At 38.5% G+C, this 19,490-nt stretch overlaps 1 protein-coding gene across 1 annotated transcript in view; it reads right to left on the bottom strand.

The window, feature by feature from the left end:
- The window catches only part of LOC126249730 (ETS-related transcription factor Elf-1-like), a 147,652-nt gene extending 138,090 nt beyond the window's left edge, over positions 1-9,562 (bottom strand). The window contains exon 1 of the mRNA XM_049951410.1: positions 9,302-9,562. Coding sequence (XP_049807367.1) covers positions 9,302-9,415 — 114 coding nt within the window. The 5' untranslated portion in view covers positions 9,416-9,562. The remainder of the gene's footprint in view (positions 1-9,301) is intronic.
- Between the last annotated feature and the right edge of the window lie 9,928 nt (positions 9,563-19,490).

The raw sequence follows: 19,490 nt of genomic DNA, 5'->3' as shown, positions 1-19,490 counted from the left end.
AACTATAGGTATAATTAAATATGGTTCAGTAACGTCTGTATTACTAACCTACAGACTTCTTTGACAGCATTAGTGTGTCACATAACTGCTTAATAAACGTGAGTGAAGGACGCTGCTGAAAACATATTGGACTTCCTGGAAACGATTTCTTTTAAAATTACGAAAGTGGTCTATACATGTCGAGTCAAGAAATATGTTATATTCTCCCGCACACATTCCAGGTAATGACCACGACCACAAATCTGAAAAGGGACTCTATAGATGACTACTGACAGTGGATCTACCTGCACACCATCGCAATTCGAGTGGAAATAGGAAAAGAGAGTGGAGGCGCGAGGGTTTCCAAATTTTAAGGCACTATGTCCCACATTCTACACAGTAGACAGTGGCTTATGTGCTACAGATCTAGTTGTTACTGTCCATATGAAAGAGTAGTAATTTTACTAGAAAGCCATATAATTATCGGTAAGTTTAAGCTCATAACTAAAACTATGTGTTAAGTCATGAATGTATAGTAGAAACAGTGATGGCTCTAAAACGCATCCCTGAGGCACACTACACATTGCTCCTTTTTGTGGATGGTTTTCCATCCAAGACAACGTGAATTGTGCTAGTATATCTACTCTATAGAATATATTGCTTTGCCTATTTTTGATTACATGTGAATCATACCAGGTCGGAGCGAAAGAGAAAGTCAATTTGACTTGCCAATACGCTTGAGGATTTTCAGTTGTCTATTCATTCATTCTGAGACTGTAACAAAGTTTCAGTGATCATAAACGGGTAACGTCGGAATTAAGGCGATACTATTCTTACGAAAGTCTCGCCGCTAAATATCTTGTATTATCGTTTTTAAAAGTCCCTAGAACTATTTTTCAGTACACATTATGTGTCTCATTTAAGAACAACCTGGTGGAAAAAACATTATCTCACTTTACTTTGACATTATGAGAGTGATATGGGAGCAGAAGCGAATAAATTTGGTAACAAAATCGGAGTGTAGGCACGGAAGAACGCCATGAACAAGCTAAATATCTTACTGACCCAAAAAGCCACCGTAATAAGGTGATATTTTCCAAAAACAATTGAAAGTGTCGTAATTCCTATGTTACGTTTGTTTTCAGGTTATCCCACTTGTGATGAGTTGATTGAATCGGTATACACGAATCGCATAAAGTACTGATAGATTAAATGCGAAAGTTTATTTGGTGTATATGTCTCGGAGTACATTGACACCTCCTGAAGGACTAGATAATAACTACTTAAGTACGAGTAGTAGTCTACGGAAAGCTGAAAGAAATATTGTTTAAAGTTCTTATCTTCGCCTTTGTCTTTACGTGTATCAATTTATTCATATATTTGCCATTCCATCTATCACTTCATACGTAGATTTGGTTTCCTCTTTCAGTCCTTTACGCAATCTTTTTTATTGTAACTGGGTGATTATAAACGAGTTAATACGCACTTCACCAAGAATCTATTCGTTCGTGTGTTGAGATTCTCTTTATTTTGTGGTTTCCCACTTCAATCTACTTATAACATTTTACGTGGTACTTTATTTTACGTACGTTAAAATATCTATTTTATTGCTACAGTAACTTAGAGCCAACATTTCAGCATGTTGGAAATCTGCACCCATGTATGTTTCATGAAAAAGTTTTCCCTCACCAATTTTGTATTTATAACGTGTGTCATTACACTAGCCCATTCTCAAGGAATGAGAGGGCAACAGTCGTGTATGTGTCTGGGGCGTTCCTCAGAAAAAGGAAGAAAATGAATGAAATAAGAAAGAACGATTCGTTCTTTAGGTCTGTTTGTATAAAGCTCGGAAGATGGAAGTTTGAAACGGTGAGAAATTGCGAAAATATGTTTGAAGATGAAAAATTTAATACAGCAGGATTTGATAAAATACTACAAAAACTTAAAATCTTAATTAAACGAACCAATAGAGGTAAGGGAACCTGTATAAATAAATAAAATGGTAGCAGAACAAAATGACTACAGGACAAAAACAAAAAAATGTATAAATAAATAAAAGTTGGTATTCAAGAATGGGGTGCTATATTAGTATCATCATTGAATGCTTCGCGGATGAACTATGTATCAAGTATCACGAAGCTACGAAAGGACGAAGGAATGTGTAATTTTAATCACTGAAATTGTTTCTGCAACAGTCTAACGATCATGTAATGTTATTAGAAAACTTTTTATTCTGTTGTACCCTATTTTACGTGCTTAACTACCTCATACTACATTAACACAAAGTAATGTGTAATGCAATCATTCCCGTACTGTCATTCGGTATTTATGAAGCAACACAGTTACAATATCTAAGATTTCTATTCTCCTTGTACTAGAAATATATAGTGTCACTTACGAGTTTTTTTGCGTTTTTACCGATTAATAACATTTAGTGTCCTCGCTAGGAACCCGGCATAGTTACAAGTTTCCTCTATGCTGCTTCGTTCGATTCATCTCATTTGTGTGTCTATTAACGTCAGAGAAGAACTTAAAGAAAATTCGCTTCACGATAGTCTTCAGAAATGCACTGTAAATTTTTGAGAATCTTAATACATAGAAACATATTCCGAATACCACAATAGCTGTAGGTATCAAAGAAACTCGTTACTTGTTTTTTCTGTACCAGTAAATAATTCAGTAATTTAAGTAAAAAAGATCGGTCTCAGTTATTAACTGGAGTTCACCAGCGTAGCTTATCTTTACACACTATAAAAACTGTAACAAGTCATACTCATACAAATATCTGTGAGCTCGGGTGTTATCATTAGATGTTGATGAGCTCCGAATGGTCAAGAAAAAGATGTTTATTTACATGCACCATGTAATAAGGTAGATACCTTAACCTTTACTCGTCAATAACCATTTCTTTGCTCAGTATCTTACCTGCTCCCAAAACTAAATATGTATGTGTAATTAGGTTCTCATCGAGTGAAATATCGAAGTCTGAAGTGCCTCCTCATCAGAAGAGCAATAGCTTTGTCTTGAAAGAGCTGTCAGCAGTCATTTTGTAGTAAACGCGTTTTCATAACATGTAACCAAGTATTTCCTACTGCGTTTACTTTATCCTGGGACTAAAAGTATACTTCCTTATATGGTTAATCGTGAACCATATATGTTTTGCTATGAGTATATCTCTCTGATCCATATGATTACACTCCTTATTTCCTATTGTCTTCCTTTCACTACTATCAGAGGGAGACAATACTTTGTAACATTTACCAATGATAGGAGCAAATTTTATTTTCTGAGGTGATAATTGTAGTATTCTGATAATAAACACAGTCTATAGAATAAAAGTCAAGGCTCTGTCTGACAAACGCCTAAAAACGTATATAATACATTCAATTCGTCCAGGTCGGTTTAGCTCCTGTTCACGACAACTTGCGGTTTTGTAATGGACCCAAGCGCTACTCCGGTTATGCAGAACAATTTTCGTTTTTAGGCTGCACCCTGACGCTAGAGATATACTAATATCACTAAACAATATCTATCTTTGATCCAAAAACTTAAGTGTACCTGATATACTCTTTCATTTCCGCCGCTTATTTCTTTCTTGTTTAATAATCTTATAACTCTACCTATAAAAAAACAGAATGAGTTTCAATGTTCTACTGTTAAACCAGGTGACAAGATATGTGGTTAACACTTCACGGGAACGATCTCTAAGGGTAAATCGAGTAGCTCACACACCGAGAATTGACTACAGACCAAGAGTGCTGCTTGGAGAAAATTGCTTCACAACTTTAATTTTTACTAGAATGAAGCTAAAACGATGCTGCTAGAACTATTAAGTGCGCAAAAAATACAACTCTTTTAGACGGAGGTAAGTAAACTTATAAATTTGTTAATAATTAAGTACTATGTGCTCATGAGAGAGTAAGTGAAATTGTTTTCTAACTGCGTGCCAACCACTCGATCGCAGTCACTGTCTCATAATTTCGTCGTATATTTCACATAACTGAATCACAAGTATTTTTAACGTACTTAACAAAGTTGAGGAACAATCTGTAAATAGGAAGTCTTAATTTATTATGCGGGCTGTCCATCACTCAAATATGAAAGGAAGAACGGATTTAAGTTTTTTACAAAATTTATTCTTTTTACTGTTCTTAAACACTGCTCGCACATAATCATCCTACTTTTTCCCTATGACTAGCTTGTGAGGGTAATGAGTGATGTCAGCCTCTTTCACGAAGCTGATTTTCCTGTCTGTTTCAGGGAACTCATGCGTACACGATGCAACAGCTCGTAGAACGAACAGATTTTCTAAGATTTATTTTCTCAGGCCATAAAATGTAAGAGAAATCCATTGTGAAGTGATGAAGGGAGAATGTAGCTCGTGGTTCACAACAGAACACTTCATTTCTCTTCCGATCTTGGTACAAGAGCTACAGAGAATTTTCACATTGGCAAAAACGGTGTAAACTTATTGTTCCTATATCCGTTTTTGCGTTACTTTGTTTGAAATCCCATCTCCAAGAAATACGTGGAAGATTATGAGTCTTACGTAAAAACGGTGCAATTTATCGGCCGGGTCCTCCTCTAGAATGCGCACGGGAACGACTAATAGCTACTTCGACTAACCACCAGGATATACATCCCTCGTCTGAAAGTGTTGAATTCGAAACGAAGCTTATAGGTGCCATTTTTTTTCTTACAGTCAGACATCAAGAACATTACCATTTCGAAATAATGCTGCTGCAGTTGTATCCGTACACAGCTTAAAACTCCACATGTAACCCAGTTATGCACTTTTTATTCGAAGGTGTTTCTCGTATTTCGGTTACTATCCAGAGCAGAAAACTTGCCTGTCTTTGGAGAATTCATTAGGCTCACAGTTAAATGGTGGACTGCAGTAATGCAAATATTTCGCTCGTTAATGATACAGATATTAAAATACAAACTCCAGAATTTCGGAAACATTTCTTTACCAATAAATTATAGTAGGTATATGGGGGCAGCTGATTCCATGGTCGGGATTTTTCTTGCCTTTCGAAACTGAAAATTTATTTTGTGCGTTTTTATCGAATGTGCACGCATACATGTCACAAGACGATGTCAGCCTAGGTGTATACACACAGAAGAATGTAATGAAACCTCTGTCCACTGAAAAGGTGTTGAATAGCACTCCTCCAAAGCTGTGTTGCTCCTAGAAGCTACAGACACAGAAGACTATATACATAAAACAGGTAGAAACTAAGTAAGTAAAAAGTCCACTTATCAGAAACATTCTGTTATACACTAAACGGGCACATTTATTATCAGTACTTAACTACTATCTACATACTGTAGATTTATTTAGAGTCAACATGTAGCACACACTTTATTGAAAACTGTTGTGCTCGGGATTATTACAGATGTACGAATCTGTTCCACCATCTCAGCACACTGACTATTATTTACTTTACAGTTCTATATTTTATTCGCCAAATCTAACATATTCTTAGAGGAAACGATTATACTGAACGCTAATATTTATAATAATGTGGGTTGATTTATTGCACATTCTGGTAATACATAAGAATCTAGCAACAGCTGGAAGTCTTACGAGAGAAGTTGTTGAGAGCATTTCGGCGATATTTCTCTTTGTTTATTATTTTTTCTATTCGGAAAAAGCACAGTCTTTTGCGTAATTAGTAGACAGTTACGTCGAAGTTTTACTGACTGAAGCTGATGCTTGAGGAATGTCAGATTATAAAGATGTATTAAAAAAGGTGGCGTCCTTAACAGTGACGAACTCTGGGATACCTAGATAGCATTGTACGCTCACATATTTTAATATAATGTCTTACTTTCACATAAGTGGAAACTAGCGTCTAGTAAAGTTCTGTTTCACAAATTTAAGCACTAATAGATGCTATGCACCTTAATTTTTGAACCAATATCTGAGAAACATAGTCAACACTACTCAAGATTAGAGTTGTAAAAGTAAGTAGGCGTAGACTGTGGTAGCTTTCCTAGTAGCTTCGGTCAGTTAAGATCATAACCGCGTTACCTGTACATTAAGTGTGTTGCGTACCTATCGTGCTTAATCTCATTTCGATTGCATTGTTTGAATATGCTTTCAGTGTCTTACAACATTGCCCTAGAAACCAGAAACTGTGAACCGTCTAGAAACTGAGTGTGGTTCTATAAAGGATCGCGTGACCTACGAAACATTTCTATTCTACATAGTTATCTTCCTCTCTGTTACTTATCAATAAACAGTATCTATAGCAAAATTGAAATTTTCGTTGTTTAATTCAGGATTTATTGGAAAACTCCTGATTCACAACGTGAAACATTGGGATATTGTAGTAAAAATAAAAAAAAGAATTATAGATTTATATACAGCGCTAGAAAACACAATTTCCTCAGTAAATGATAAAATTTTAAAAAATGCAAACGAAAAAATATCGACCATCGCTTCCATACTTCGTTGAGCTTATATAAAACATGCTTCTGTTATTGCTGAACAACGTTTGCACCTATTAATTACAACAGAAAATTCTTGCCTTTGATCATGCTGAAGAACGATCTATTGGGAACAAAATAACAATAATCATACAGATTTTTTTGTATTTGTGCATGTAAACTGTACTTGCGTCAAAAGTAATTGTTTTGGTTACATAAAAGAGCAGAAGTTACGGGAACAGCTAATGTTTTTACTTATAAAATACTATTTATATTCTGTATGGATATAAAATTCACAATTGACTGACAGTGAACGATGTCCGGTTCTAATTATGTACAATACAAACAAACAAAAATAACGAGTAGCCTTCGGTTGCCACTTGTTCTCAGATACGTTTCTTTCCCTACCAATACTACCGATAATACTACCATTTACTACGTCATTTATGTGCTACAACAAAACTAGGGAGCCGTAGTTTTGGTAGAGTACAACTCTATACAAGACACTAAAATTTGACTCTATTAGCTGCATACATATGGGCAACAAAGCACTGTTTAGAAACACGAAACAGAACAAAATTTCACGATACACTCCATAGGATTATGGCAGAAAGTAAACGTAGCGAAACACCTGTTGTGAAAGACTAGCCTGTTTTGAGCTTAGTAGTGGAAGCTGGAAACCTAAGATTGAGCACACTGGTGCATTTGAATGGTTTCAAGATTAGCATTAGATTACTAAACCCTCTTAAAATGTACAGTTGCGCATGGTACCAATTCGCAATTCCGGCCAGTCTGGTATTGTCAGTATAGGGTGTAAAACAAGACATTTTGTACTTATTTTACATGTGACATACCACTGGAGACCTTAGAGTTATAACTAACAAGTGCGTAAACTATAAATTATGACTCCCTTTCAATAAAATATGGAGTAGTAAAATTTACGGTTGGTTTAGTACCATTGTAAAGTTTCCCCTCCTTTAGTGTTCTAAGTTTAAAGCACGCATGAAAACGTCACAGCAAACCGCGTTACCTCGTTTAGTGTTCTAAGTTTAAAGCACGCATGAAAACGTCACAGCAAACCGCGTTAGGTAAACGCACTCTAAAGAGACCCTGTGCCTTAACTCAGACTTGATTCAAACGAAGGTTACAATTCTTAGGAAGTATCCTGGTTGTTCGACTGGTTTTACTGAGGGGTGTACGTAGTTTTTAAGAGAGCTTTGTTAATAATGTAGAGGCAATAATCTTTGTCGACAGTATGGCATTGTGGAGAAAGTTTCTAGTAATACACAGTAGGAGAACAAAATATGTAAATAAATCTCCTGTGCCCATTTGCAATGCGTAAAATATGCTTTAAGGAAATAGAATTACTTCTAATGTATACTTCAAACGTTGTAAAATACACACAGTTTATGTAAGTGCTTTATTCATTCCAGTACTTAAAAAATACTTCCCAATCGTATTGCGCATAGTCCTAAAAAGTTTTGTTATTTTTATTCCAAAATTGCTAGCAGCTGATTTTCCCCCTAAAAACTGTGCAGTACGGTGAAAAGCCCTTAAAGGGTAGCGCCCGTAATCTGAATATAATAAAGGAAATGTCCTGACTGACTGACTCATCACTGACCAGCCCAAACCACTAAGGATAGAAACTTAAAATTTGGAGAGGGTGTTGATCTTGTACTCTAAGGCGTCGTTTAAGAAGGATTTTTCGAAATTCCACCCGAAGAGAGGGAAATAGGGGATGACTGTTTTTTTAGAAACGTCACTATTATGGCAATTTCAAAAATAGACCTACGAAAATTGGTATTTGATTTCTCAGTCAGAAATAAAGAAATACGTGTTTCAGAATTCTTGGAACCTTAACCATTAAGTGTGTAAAATAGTGGGTAATTTTTTTAAATAAACCGCAATTAAAGAACAACTAAGCATTTTAAAGCTACATGTATAAAAATAGAATTTCGGTTAGAAATAAAAAATACTTATTCTATTGTTTTCGGAAACTCAGGCCCTAATAGAGTGAACTAGGGGATGATAATTTTTATGAGATTATTTTATTATGAAAGCATTTTCAAATCTAAATCTATGAAAAATTGTAGTTAGTCTCTCTATTAAAAATAAAAAAAATACGTGCTTCACTGTTTTTGGAAATTCAGTCCCTACGGAAATGAACTAAGGGGTGAACATTTTTAAGAATATATTTCATTACATTAAAAGTTTTTAGAGCTAAATGTATTAAAATTGGTATTTTAGTTCTCGGTTAGATATAAAGAAATATCTGTTAGGAGATGAAATTTTCTATAGAAATATCGAGATAAGAAGGCAAAAGTGACGATTAACGAAAACCTTGAATTCCAGCTACCATAATCGCTTTTTGGTCAGAAGTACATTGGGCAAAGACCTTCTACGGCCTTAATTGGCGTGAAAAGTTTAGAAGGTGTTGCAATTTGTGAACAACATAAAAATTCGATTAATGATAAATGAGAAATATCTGCCCAAACCACAGTCTACGCGAGCGAAGCAGCGGGCTCTAAGGTAGCATGTGATATATGGATTCACTCCCTCTGCCGTTGTCACTTAATATTCTTGGTGCGTGTGTAGCTAATGTAATTGTAACATTAGCACGTAGGCGGCACAGTGCGAAACCGTGGCGGCCAACAGACATCGCTACGAGCTCTCGCGCAGCTGATATCCTCGGTAAATACGGACAAACAGGCATACTCGGCCCATAACATAGTTATTTGCACACGAACGCGTACTTCGTATTGCTGTGCCACTATCTTCACTGTACAGCAACACTGACGCACGACTCGCGTGGGCGCGCAGGAGGAACGGCGGTGTCGCGGCGGCCGCCTTTAAGGTTTGCAACAAATGCGCGGAAGTGGAGTCAAACCTGGTGGTATCCGGAAGCGTGCGAGAGCATTCCGCCGCAGGCCCGGCGCGCCGGGCTCTTGTGGCGCGGCGGGCGGGGGCCGGGCTCGGCTGGCGCGCTGCGTTCGTCGGACATGGAGGAGTCCAGCGGGGTACTCGCTACTGGCCGCGGGCAGCAGGGCGACGCCGTGCGACTGGCAGCGCACTCGCGCTGACGGGCCAGCGTGGGGGAAACAGATTTGACGCGTGCTAACGGAAGCGCTCAATTGCGGCGTGCGACTCACCCGACAGCAGCGCGCGGACCGCCACCACTGCGCGCACGCAGCCACCGCCGCCCCTTTTGTATCTCGGCGCCACTCACCCAGCACACCCCCACTGTCCGCCTCCCTCTTCAGTGCCGCCATTTTGTCAATGGGTTGTTGCTCTCTTCATAATGATTACAATAACTCTTAAGCTACAACTTGCTAGATCTACATCTACACGGATACTCTGCAAATCACATTTAAGTGCCTGGCAGAGGGTTCATCGAACCACCTTCACAATTCTCTATTATTCCAATCTCGTATAGCGCACGGAAAGAATGAACATCTATATCTCTCCGTACGAACTCTGATTTCCCTTATTTTATCGTGGTAAACGTTCCTCCCTATGTAGGTCGGTGTCAACAAAATATTTTCGCATTCGGAGGAGAAACTTGGTGATTGGAATTTCGTGAGAAGATTCCGTCGCAACGAAAAACGCCTTTCTTTTAATGATTTCCAGCCCAAATCCTGCGCCGGCCGAAGTGGCCGTGCGGTTCTAGGCGCTGCAGTCTGGAACAGCGAGACCGCTACGGTCGCAGGTTCGAATCCTGCCTCGGGCATGGATGTGTGTGATGTCCTTAGGTTAGTTAGGTTTAACTAGTTTTAAGTTCTAGGGGACTAATAACCTCAGAAGTTGAGTCCCATAGTGCTCAGAGCCATTTGAACCATTTTTTTGAACCCAAATCCTGTATCATTTCTGTGACACTCTCTCCCATATTTCGCGATAGTACAAAACATGCTGCCTTCCTTTGAACTTTTTCGATGTACTCCGTCGGTCCTATCTGGTAAGGATCCCACAGCGTGCAGCAGTATTCTAAAAGAGGACGGACAAGGGTAGTGTAGGCAGTCTCCTTAGTAGGTATGTTACATTTTCTAAGTGTCCTGCCAATAAAACGCAGTCTTTGGTTAGCCTTTCCCACAACATTTTCTGTGTGTTCCTTCCAATTTAAGTTATTCGTAATTGTAATACCTAGGTATTTAGTTGAATTTACGGCTTTTAGATTACACTGATTTTTCGTGTAACCGAAATTTAACAAGTTCCTTTTAGCACTCGTGTGGACGACCTCACACTTTTCGTTATTTGAGGTCAACTGCCACTTTTCGCACCATTCAGATATCTTTTCTAAATCATTGTGCAGTTTGTTTTGATCTTCTGATGACTTTATTAGTCGATAAACGACAGCGTCGTCTGCAAACAACCGAAGACAGTTGCTCAGATCGTCTCCCAAATCGTTTATATAGATAAGGAACAGCAAAGGGCCTATAACACTACCTTGGGGAACGCCAGAAACCACTTCTGTTTTACTCGATGACTTTCCGTCAATTACTACGAACTGTGACCTCTCTGGTAGGAAATCACAAATCCAGTCACATAACTGAGACGATATTCCCTAAGCACGCAGTTTCACTACGAGCCGCTTGTGTGGTACAATGTCAAAAGCCTTCCGGAAATCCAGAAATACGGAATCGATCTGAAATCCCTTGTCAATAGCACTCAACACTTCATGTGAATAAAGAGCTAGTTGTGTTTCACAGGAACGATGTTTTCTAAACTCTTGTTGACTGTGTGTCAATAGACCGTTTCCTTCGAGGTAATTCATAATGTTCGAACACAATATATGATCCAAAATCTTGCAGCATATCGACGTTAACGATGTGGGCCTTTAATTTAGTGGATTACTCCTACTACCTTTCTTGAATATTGGTGTGACCTGTGCAACTTTCCAGTCTTCAGGAACGGATCTTTCGTCGAGCGAACGGTTGTATATGATTGTTAAGTATGGAATCTAATGAATCAGGATACTCCGAAAGGAATCTAATTGGTATACTGTCTGGACCAAAAGACTTGCTGTTATTAAGTGATTTATGTTGTTTCACTACTCCGATGATATTTACTTCTACGTTACTCATGTTGGCAGCTGTTCTCGATTCGAATTCTGGAATATTTACTTCGTCTTCTTTTGTGAAGGCATATCGGAAGGCTGTGTTTAGTAACTCTGCTTTGGCAGCACTGTGTCTCCATTGCTATCGTACAGAGAAGGCATTGATTGTTTCTTGCCGCTAACACACTTCACATACGACCAGAATCTCTTTTCATTTTCTGCCAGGATTCGAGCCAAGTTTCGTTGTGAAAACTGTTATAAGCATTCGCATTGAAGTCCGCGCTAAATTTCGAGCTTCTGTAAAATATCGCCAATCTTGGGGCTTTTGCGTCTGTTTAAATTTGGCATATTTGTTTCGTTGTTTCTGCAACAGTGTTCTAACCCGTTTTGTGTACCAAGGAGGATCAGCTCCGTCGTTTGTTAATTTATTTGGTATAAATATCTCAATTGCTGCCGATACTATTTCTTTGAATTTAAGCCACATCTTGTCTACACTTATATTATTAATTTGGAATGAGTGGAGATTGTCTCTCAGGAAGGCGTCAAGTGAGTTTTTATCTGCTTTTATGAATAGGTTAATTTTTCGCTTATTTTTCGAGGATTTGGGGATTACAATATTCAATCTCGCTACGATAACCCTGTGTTCACTAAATCCCTGAATCGGTTTTGATGCTCGTTATTAACTCAGGATTATTTGTTGCTAAGAGGTCGTGTCAGGGAAACAGAACATGCCATCTACATCTAAGAGAAAACATAGGAAGAAATGATCATCGTAATAAAATATGAGAAATCAGAGCTCGCACGGAAAGACTGAACTGTTCATTTTTCCCGTGCGCAGTGCGAGAGTGGAACGGTGAAGATATAGCTTCAGGATGGTTGATGAACCCTCTGCCAGGCGCTTAACTGTGAAACTTTTTCCCTATTCTGTTAAGGAAATTAACAATCACTTTACAAAGGCGAAAGTCCTTTTTAAACAAAATAAAAGAATCTGACTTATGGAGCTCGCATCCCACATTCATCAGCGTCGCCTAAAATTCCGATCTTTCACAGCCAAATTTTGGATACGAAAAAAAGATGTGGTTTAGATCAAGCCGTAACTGAGAATAACACTCACTTGCAAGTGAAACTTAACTGTTTATTTCACGTAGACGCGGAGGAAAAGAGACGTGGGTAAGACGGGAACGAACGATGGTGGAAATCGTCGATGGCTCCAAGTATGTCCTCGTAGGCCACGTTCACGTAGGAATTTAAGGTTTTAATGTTGCATAATATCAACCTTTCTTTTGCTTGAACATGTTTCACATATCTAGCTATTCATGTTCTCCCTGGCTTTTGAGATCGCATAACTAGTCTGTACATGACAATTTCAAATAGAGAACAATGCTTGTAAATATAGATTGCTTCACTGAAGCGTCGACTTCCTTATAATAGCGAATACTAGCTAGGGAACTGGCCCACAGCAGATGGATTATCTGCCCTTTCAGTTTACTGCTGTGGCCGAGCGGTTCCAGGCGCTTCAGTCCGGAACCGCGCTGCTGCTACGGTCGCAGGTTCGAATCCTGCCTCAGGCATGGATGTGTGTCATGTTCTTAGGTTAGTTAGAATTATATATTAATACCTTCCGCTACTGACGGGCTTTGATATGTATCAACGGGGACAGGTGAAAATGTGTGTGCCGACCGGGACTCAAACCCGGGATCTCCTGCTTACATGGCAGACGCTCTATCCATCTGAGCCACTGAGGGCACAGAGAATAGTGCGACTCCGTGGACTATGTCGCAAACGCCTCCCGCGAGACCCACATTATCACCTTATATGTTCACACACTACATTCGTAGTGTCCCTACCCAACACACTCATTACTCGTGGAAGACATTCTTACCAAGCACCGTAAGAGTTCGGGTAATATGTGTGCATCCGCACAGAAGAAGAAGGTCATGGCAGTCCCTGCAGTCGCACTATTCTCTGTGCCCTCGGTTGCTCTGATGGATAGAGCGTCTGCCATGTAAGCAAGAATTCCGGGTTCAAGTCCCGGTCGGCGCACTCATTTCCACCTGTCCCCGTTGATATATATCAACGCCCGTTAGCAGCTGAAGGTATTAATTTGTAATTCTACACGGTGTTTCAAAAATGACCGGTATATTTGAAACGGCAATAAAAACTAAACGAGCAGCGATAGAAATACACTGTTTGTTGCAATATGCTTGGGACAACAGTACATTTTCAGGCGGACAAACTTTCGAAATTACAGTAGTTACAATTTTCAACAACAGATGGCGCTGCAAGTGATGTGAAAGATATAGACGACAACGCAGTCTGTGGGTGCGCCATTCTGTACGTCGTCTTTCTGCTGTAAGCGTGTGCTGTTCACAACGTGCAAGTGTGCTGTGGACAACATGGTTTATTCCTTAGAACAGAGGATTTTTCTGGTGTTGGAATTCCACCGCCTAGAACACAGTGTTGTTGCAACAAGACGAGGTTTTCAACGGAGGTTTAATGTAACCAAAGGACCGAAAAGCGATACAATAAAGGATCTGTTTGAAAAATTTCAACGGACTGGGAACGTGACGGATGAACGTGCTGGAAAGGTAGGGCGACCGCGTACGGCAACCACAGAGGGCAACGCGCAGCTAGTGCAGCAGGTGATCCAACAGCGGCCTCGGGTTTCTGTTCGCCGTGTTGCAGCTGCGGTCCAAATGACGCCAACGTCCACGTATCGTCTCATGCGCCAGAGTTTACACCTCTATCCATACAAAATTCAAACGCGGCAACCCCTCAGCGCCGCTACCATTGCTGCACGAGAGACATTCGCTAACGATATAGTGCACAGGATTGATGACGGCGATATGCATGTGGGCAGCATTTGGTTTACTGACGAAGCTTATTTTTACCTGGACGGCTTCGTCAATAAACAGAACTGGCGCATATGGGGAACCGAAAATCCCCATATTGCAGTCCCATCGTCCCTGCATCCTCAAAAAGCACTGGTCTGGGCCGCCATTTCTTTCAAAGGAATCATTGGCCCATTTTTCAGATCCGAAACGATTACTGCATCACGCTATCTGGACATTCTTCGTGAATTTGTGGCGGTACAAACTGCCTTAGACGACACTGCGAACACCTCGTGGTTTATGCAAGATGGTGCCCGGCCACATCGCACGGCCGACGTCTTTAATTTCCTGAATGAATATTTCGATGATCGTGTGATTGCTTTGGGCTATCCGAAACATACGGGAGGCGGCGTGGATTGGCCTCCCTATTCGCCAGACATGAACCCCTGTGACTTATTTCTGTGGGGACACTTGAAAGACCAGGTGTACCGCCAGAATCCAGAAACAATTGAACAGCTGAAGCATGTAACGGAACATATTAAAGGCTTTACTTTAATGAAGTATGCGATCCCTTCCAAATTCAACCAGTTTAATGAGTATTTATGATTATAGAAAAGTTATTGTGTATGTTAACAATGATTGCATAACATGTCTCCATAAACAGTCAACCCATTAAATTATACTGAATAACCGACCCACACAAAAGTTTATATCACTTAATCACTGATACAGCAAATGTCATCATAAAAAAACACTAAGTTCATCTTAAATAATTAATATGAAGTACGAAAAATAGTGGCCAACTTAGGTATTTTGGATCTCCTTAAATAAAAATCACCCAGTGAAACCTATTTGTTCACTAGGAGCGTTTTCACTCAGTATGCACGTAATCAATCCTATTTTAGACGAAAACCAATGTAATTCTTCATAATTCATGTTACTTACTTATTTATGCAAATTAGAGAAGTCAATTGACAAACTTCTAAAAAACAGCCTTTTTGTAACAAAGAATTATTCTGTCAAGTCAACAAATCTGTCTGTCATTTTAATAACATGTTAAATTATGTCACTCGATGCAAATTAATAACTTTTCTGCACAAATTATGATAACAGATGTACATGTGACTTATAAGCTATATCTCTTTTTAGTAGTTCTTTGACAATGTTATAAATAAAAGCAGTCGGAGGCAGTTGGGGCAGTCGGAATGTCACTTTGGTGAAGTGTGTTTCTGTGTTATTGTTTGGGATGGAAAAACAATGCAAAGAACATGTAAAGGAAGTACTACTTTGTGTTGTGTTATGGTCTTTGGTGGACAGTGGAATTAAGATGGCCACCAAAGTAATAAATATTTGATGTTCACATATGTGTTGGTTTCGTTTGTTCTTTATCATCAAAAGCACATGAAAAACACGGGACCTCATGTTTTTTAACCCTAGACAATCAGATTTAGAGCCAGCATCAGCATCGAGACACAGCAGCGATCCAGCAAGCAGCAGCGATTACTATAATGCATTGTAATGGCGCCAACCTAACATCAAGTGCTAACAAGTTCCGTAAATGCGAGTGAAATAGAGCGATTACAGCAATTAGCAATATCTATGACTTAGGCGGACCATTTACAAAAGTGGGGGCTCGTCCGGGATCTTTAAGTGCATCGATGATAATAGTGCAGCGATAAATTTCGTAAGTGCTTAGCATTCCAAAAAAGTTTATTTGTGCAGTGTGTCAACAGTGAAAATGTGTCAAAAATAAATAAATAAATTGTGTTTGTGCGACCACGAAAAACTATCATCACACCGCTCGGAAGATTAACGTCTGGATTATGTCAATGGATTTCATCAATCAAGACTTCAGCTTCAATAAAACCGAATATAAGTGAAGAAAGCCAACAAGAACACCGACCACGACATCATAGCATAGACATAAATCAAGGTATTTTGTTGTTGTTGTCATTTACAAAATTAATAGTGAACATGTCTCTACCTGAGAGTGATGAGATCGTAGGAAATGTAAAACTTGAACCAGGGGATGGTGAACAATTAAACTTAACAGAGTGGCTAGCAGGGTTTGCAACTCAAATAAGCTCGCAACTTAAACAATTAAGTGAAGAAAACACAGATAGACTGGATAAGTTAAGTTTGAATTTTAAACAATCAAGTAAAGAAAACACAGATAGACTGGATAAGTTAAGTTTGGATTTTGATCTATTAAGTACTCATCTCAATGAGAAGTGTGAGGAAATTAAAATACCCTCAGTAAGAACACTAGTGAACAGTTGATACACTTCAGAAAAGAATTTCAAGTTAAAGTTGAAAGCTTAAATGAAAACATACAAGCTAACACAGACAGCATTGCTGTCATCTACAACAGAGTAGATACTGAAGTTGAAAGATTAGATCAGAGAATAGACAAAACATCAGAAAACCTTAAACAAGAATACAACCTGTATACCACTAATGTAGATACAAAAGTAGAAAATATACACACTAAATATACACAATTGGAAGATGCATTAATGTCAAAACAAATGTTTTACAATCAAAATACAATGTATGGGCACATCCAAGTGAAATTCTTTCCTGGTGAAAATCTGCACCCTACTGACTTTATTCACCAATGTAAGGATATGTTTGTTGTAGGAATGTCAGATAACATAAAAATTAAGTTAGTAAAACGGTTTCTAGAAGGGGAGGCCCTATCCTGGGCAAATGAGAATAATGATTCTTGGAATATGTTTGAAGAGTTTGAAGCTAAATTTATTTGTAAATTTTGGTCACAGTCCATACAAGCCAGATTAAAGTCAGAATTTCTAAATGGACCAGTGTATAGAGGGAAAGTAGGGGGAATGCAAAAATTTTGCAGAGATCAATTGAAAAAACTTGCTCACTTGAATAACTCTTTTGATATTATGACACAAATTGATGTTTTAAAAAGAAGATTACCAGAGAGACTGCAGTGGGAATTGGTCCATGGACCAGACGATTCAATGGAAGAGTTCCTGAAATTTGTAGATAGATTAGATAGGGCCTTGGAAAGAGAAAGTAACCAAAGTTTTGGCTCTGGCAACAACCAGTATGGGGGGTGGAACAGGAATGTAAATAGAGATTATTATGGGAGGAGAGACTTTGAAAATTCTGGAAATAATGCTCCAAATAGGGGAGATAGGAGATATGAAAATGATTTCAGAAACAATACACAGGAGGGAGGATGGAGGAGAGATAACAGGAATGATAGAAATAGGTATTGGGGAAGAGAACAAGATAGAAGGGGGTTTGTTGAAACTAGTGAACAAAATGACAACTACAAGCAGACAGACCGAGGGAACCAGCCGGGAAACGGTGGACAGTCCCACTAGATGTCCGTAGTTTTGGGGCTAGACAATATTATGACAGGACAACACATAACCGAAACTGGAAAAGGAGAGGATACAATGTAAAGAGTAAATACCATGAAAATACTGATGTTGTTAGAATGAATAAATTAGAATTTAATAAAAGGTTTTGGGATACTACGAGTAAAAGTGATACAGTTAATAAGAACAGTGTTCAAGCACAGGTAGTTAGTGAAAGTGCAGAAGTTGAAAGTATTGCAGAGTTCCATAGTTGGGCTGAAAAAGATACTGGTGTTAATAACAAGTCAGACACACCACAAATAGAATCTATTTTGGGGGGTTTATTTGATAAGAAGGGGGATGACGAAGTGTTTAATGGAGCCAAAGACTCAATTGCTGAGATTCAGATACATAGGGGGGAAACTGCAGATGGGGTTGTTGTTGAGGAGGAGGAAGAAGTAATAGAGGGACATTTAAATAATGATCCTAAATTAAGTGATGTTATTGATGAGAGTGTGGAGGAAGAAATAAAAGTATTTGTAGAACTGAAAAGTGATGATGTGGTAAAGGTAAGTGATGTGACAAACATGGGTAATAATGAGGTTAATTTAAGTGAAATGCAGACTAGGGAATGTGTATCTGAGGACAAGCTATTGCCTATTGGGAACTATGAAACGCTAATCTATGAGAATGGTAATAATAATAATATTAAAGAAAATATAAAGGGATGGAATGTAAATGTGTGTTTTCAAGAAAAAGGGGAAAAGTTTTTAGAAGTTTTGTGGAACAACTATGGAAACTGTATAAACAAAGATGCCTTTTGGAAAGAATTAGCAATGGTAAGTGCAACCTTGTATCCTACATGGTGGACAAGAATCTGTAGTGGACTTTATAAAAAATGGGGTGAAAACAGTAGTTTGTTAAGTGACAACACAGAGTTAAGAGGAACAGATGAAAACAAAGGTTTATGTTTAAATGTCAATGCTTTGCAAACAGAGAGGGATGTGTCTAAGTGTAGGAAAGAGACATTAGACTTAGGGACTAAAGAAATTGAAAATGATCTATTGTTTGAAAATACTGAAATAGACAAAGATGTTGAGCTAGGTTGTCCATATGTTAAAGTAAACATTGACAAGTGGGAAGGAAGAGTGTTAGTAGACACAGGAAGTCCTGTTTCTGCCATCACTTCTAGACTTAGAGATAAGCTCAGAAATTCTCAACATTTTCCCGAGCTGCCAGTTGTTGGATTAAAAGTGAAAGGAGCTACAGGCAGAGCCAGCAAGGTAGTTAAGAAACAAGTGTTACTTACTTTTAAAATTGATAACCTAAATTTTGAACATGGATGCTTAGTAGTAGATGACCTGATTGAAAATTTCATTTTAGGTATGGATTGGATATTAAAAGTGAATGCAGAGTTTAATTTTACAGCAAAACAAATGTGTATTATAGAACCTGTTACACAACAAAGCTGTGTAGTGAATTTGTTAATTTTAAACTGTGGTGACAGCTGTAACCACATTCAATCAGTGTATCATGAAAATGAGGACGTTTATTACCTGGATGAGAACTTAGAGGAAGATACAGAGGGTCAAGAGTTTGAGAAGTTAGTAGAGAAAAAACTGGGGGAAGCTGAAAGCCTAAATATTACACAGAAGGAAAAATTAAAAGAGTTATTATGGGACTTCCAAGATGTGTTTGATGATAGACCTGGTAGAGTGAAATATTATCAATGTAAATTACAGTTAAAACCGCATGAGCCTTTCTTTATAAAACCATATGGAATACCATTTGCAAAAAGAGACGCTGTGGAAAAAGAAATACAAAAAATGGAAAATTGGGAAGTTATAGAAAGAAGTTGCAGTG

This window comes from Schistocerca nitens, chromosome 3 (assembly GCF_023898315.1).
Source record: "Schistocerca nitens isolate TAMUIC-IGC-003100 chromosome 3, iqSchNite1.1, whole genome shotgun sequence".
Classification (NCBI taxonomy): domain Eukaryota; kingdom Metazoa; phylum Arthropoda; class Insecta; order Orthoptera; family Acrididae; genus Schistocerca; species Schistocerca nitens.
Note: the sequence above shows the minus strand (reverse complement) of the source record. Positions and strands in the feature narration are given on the sequence as shown.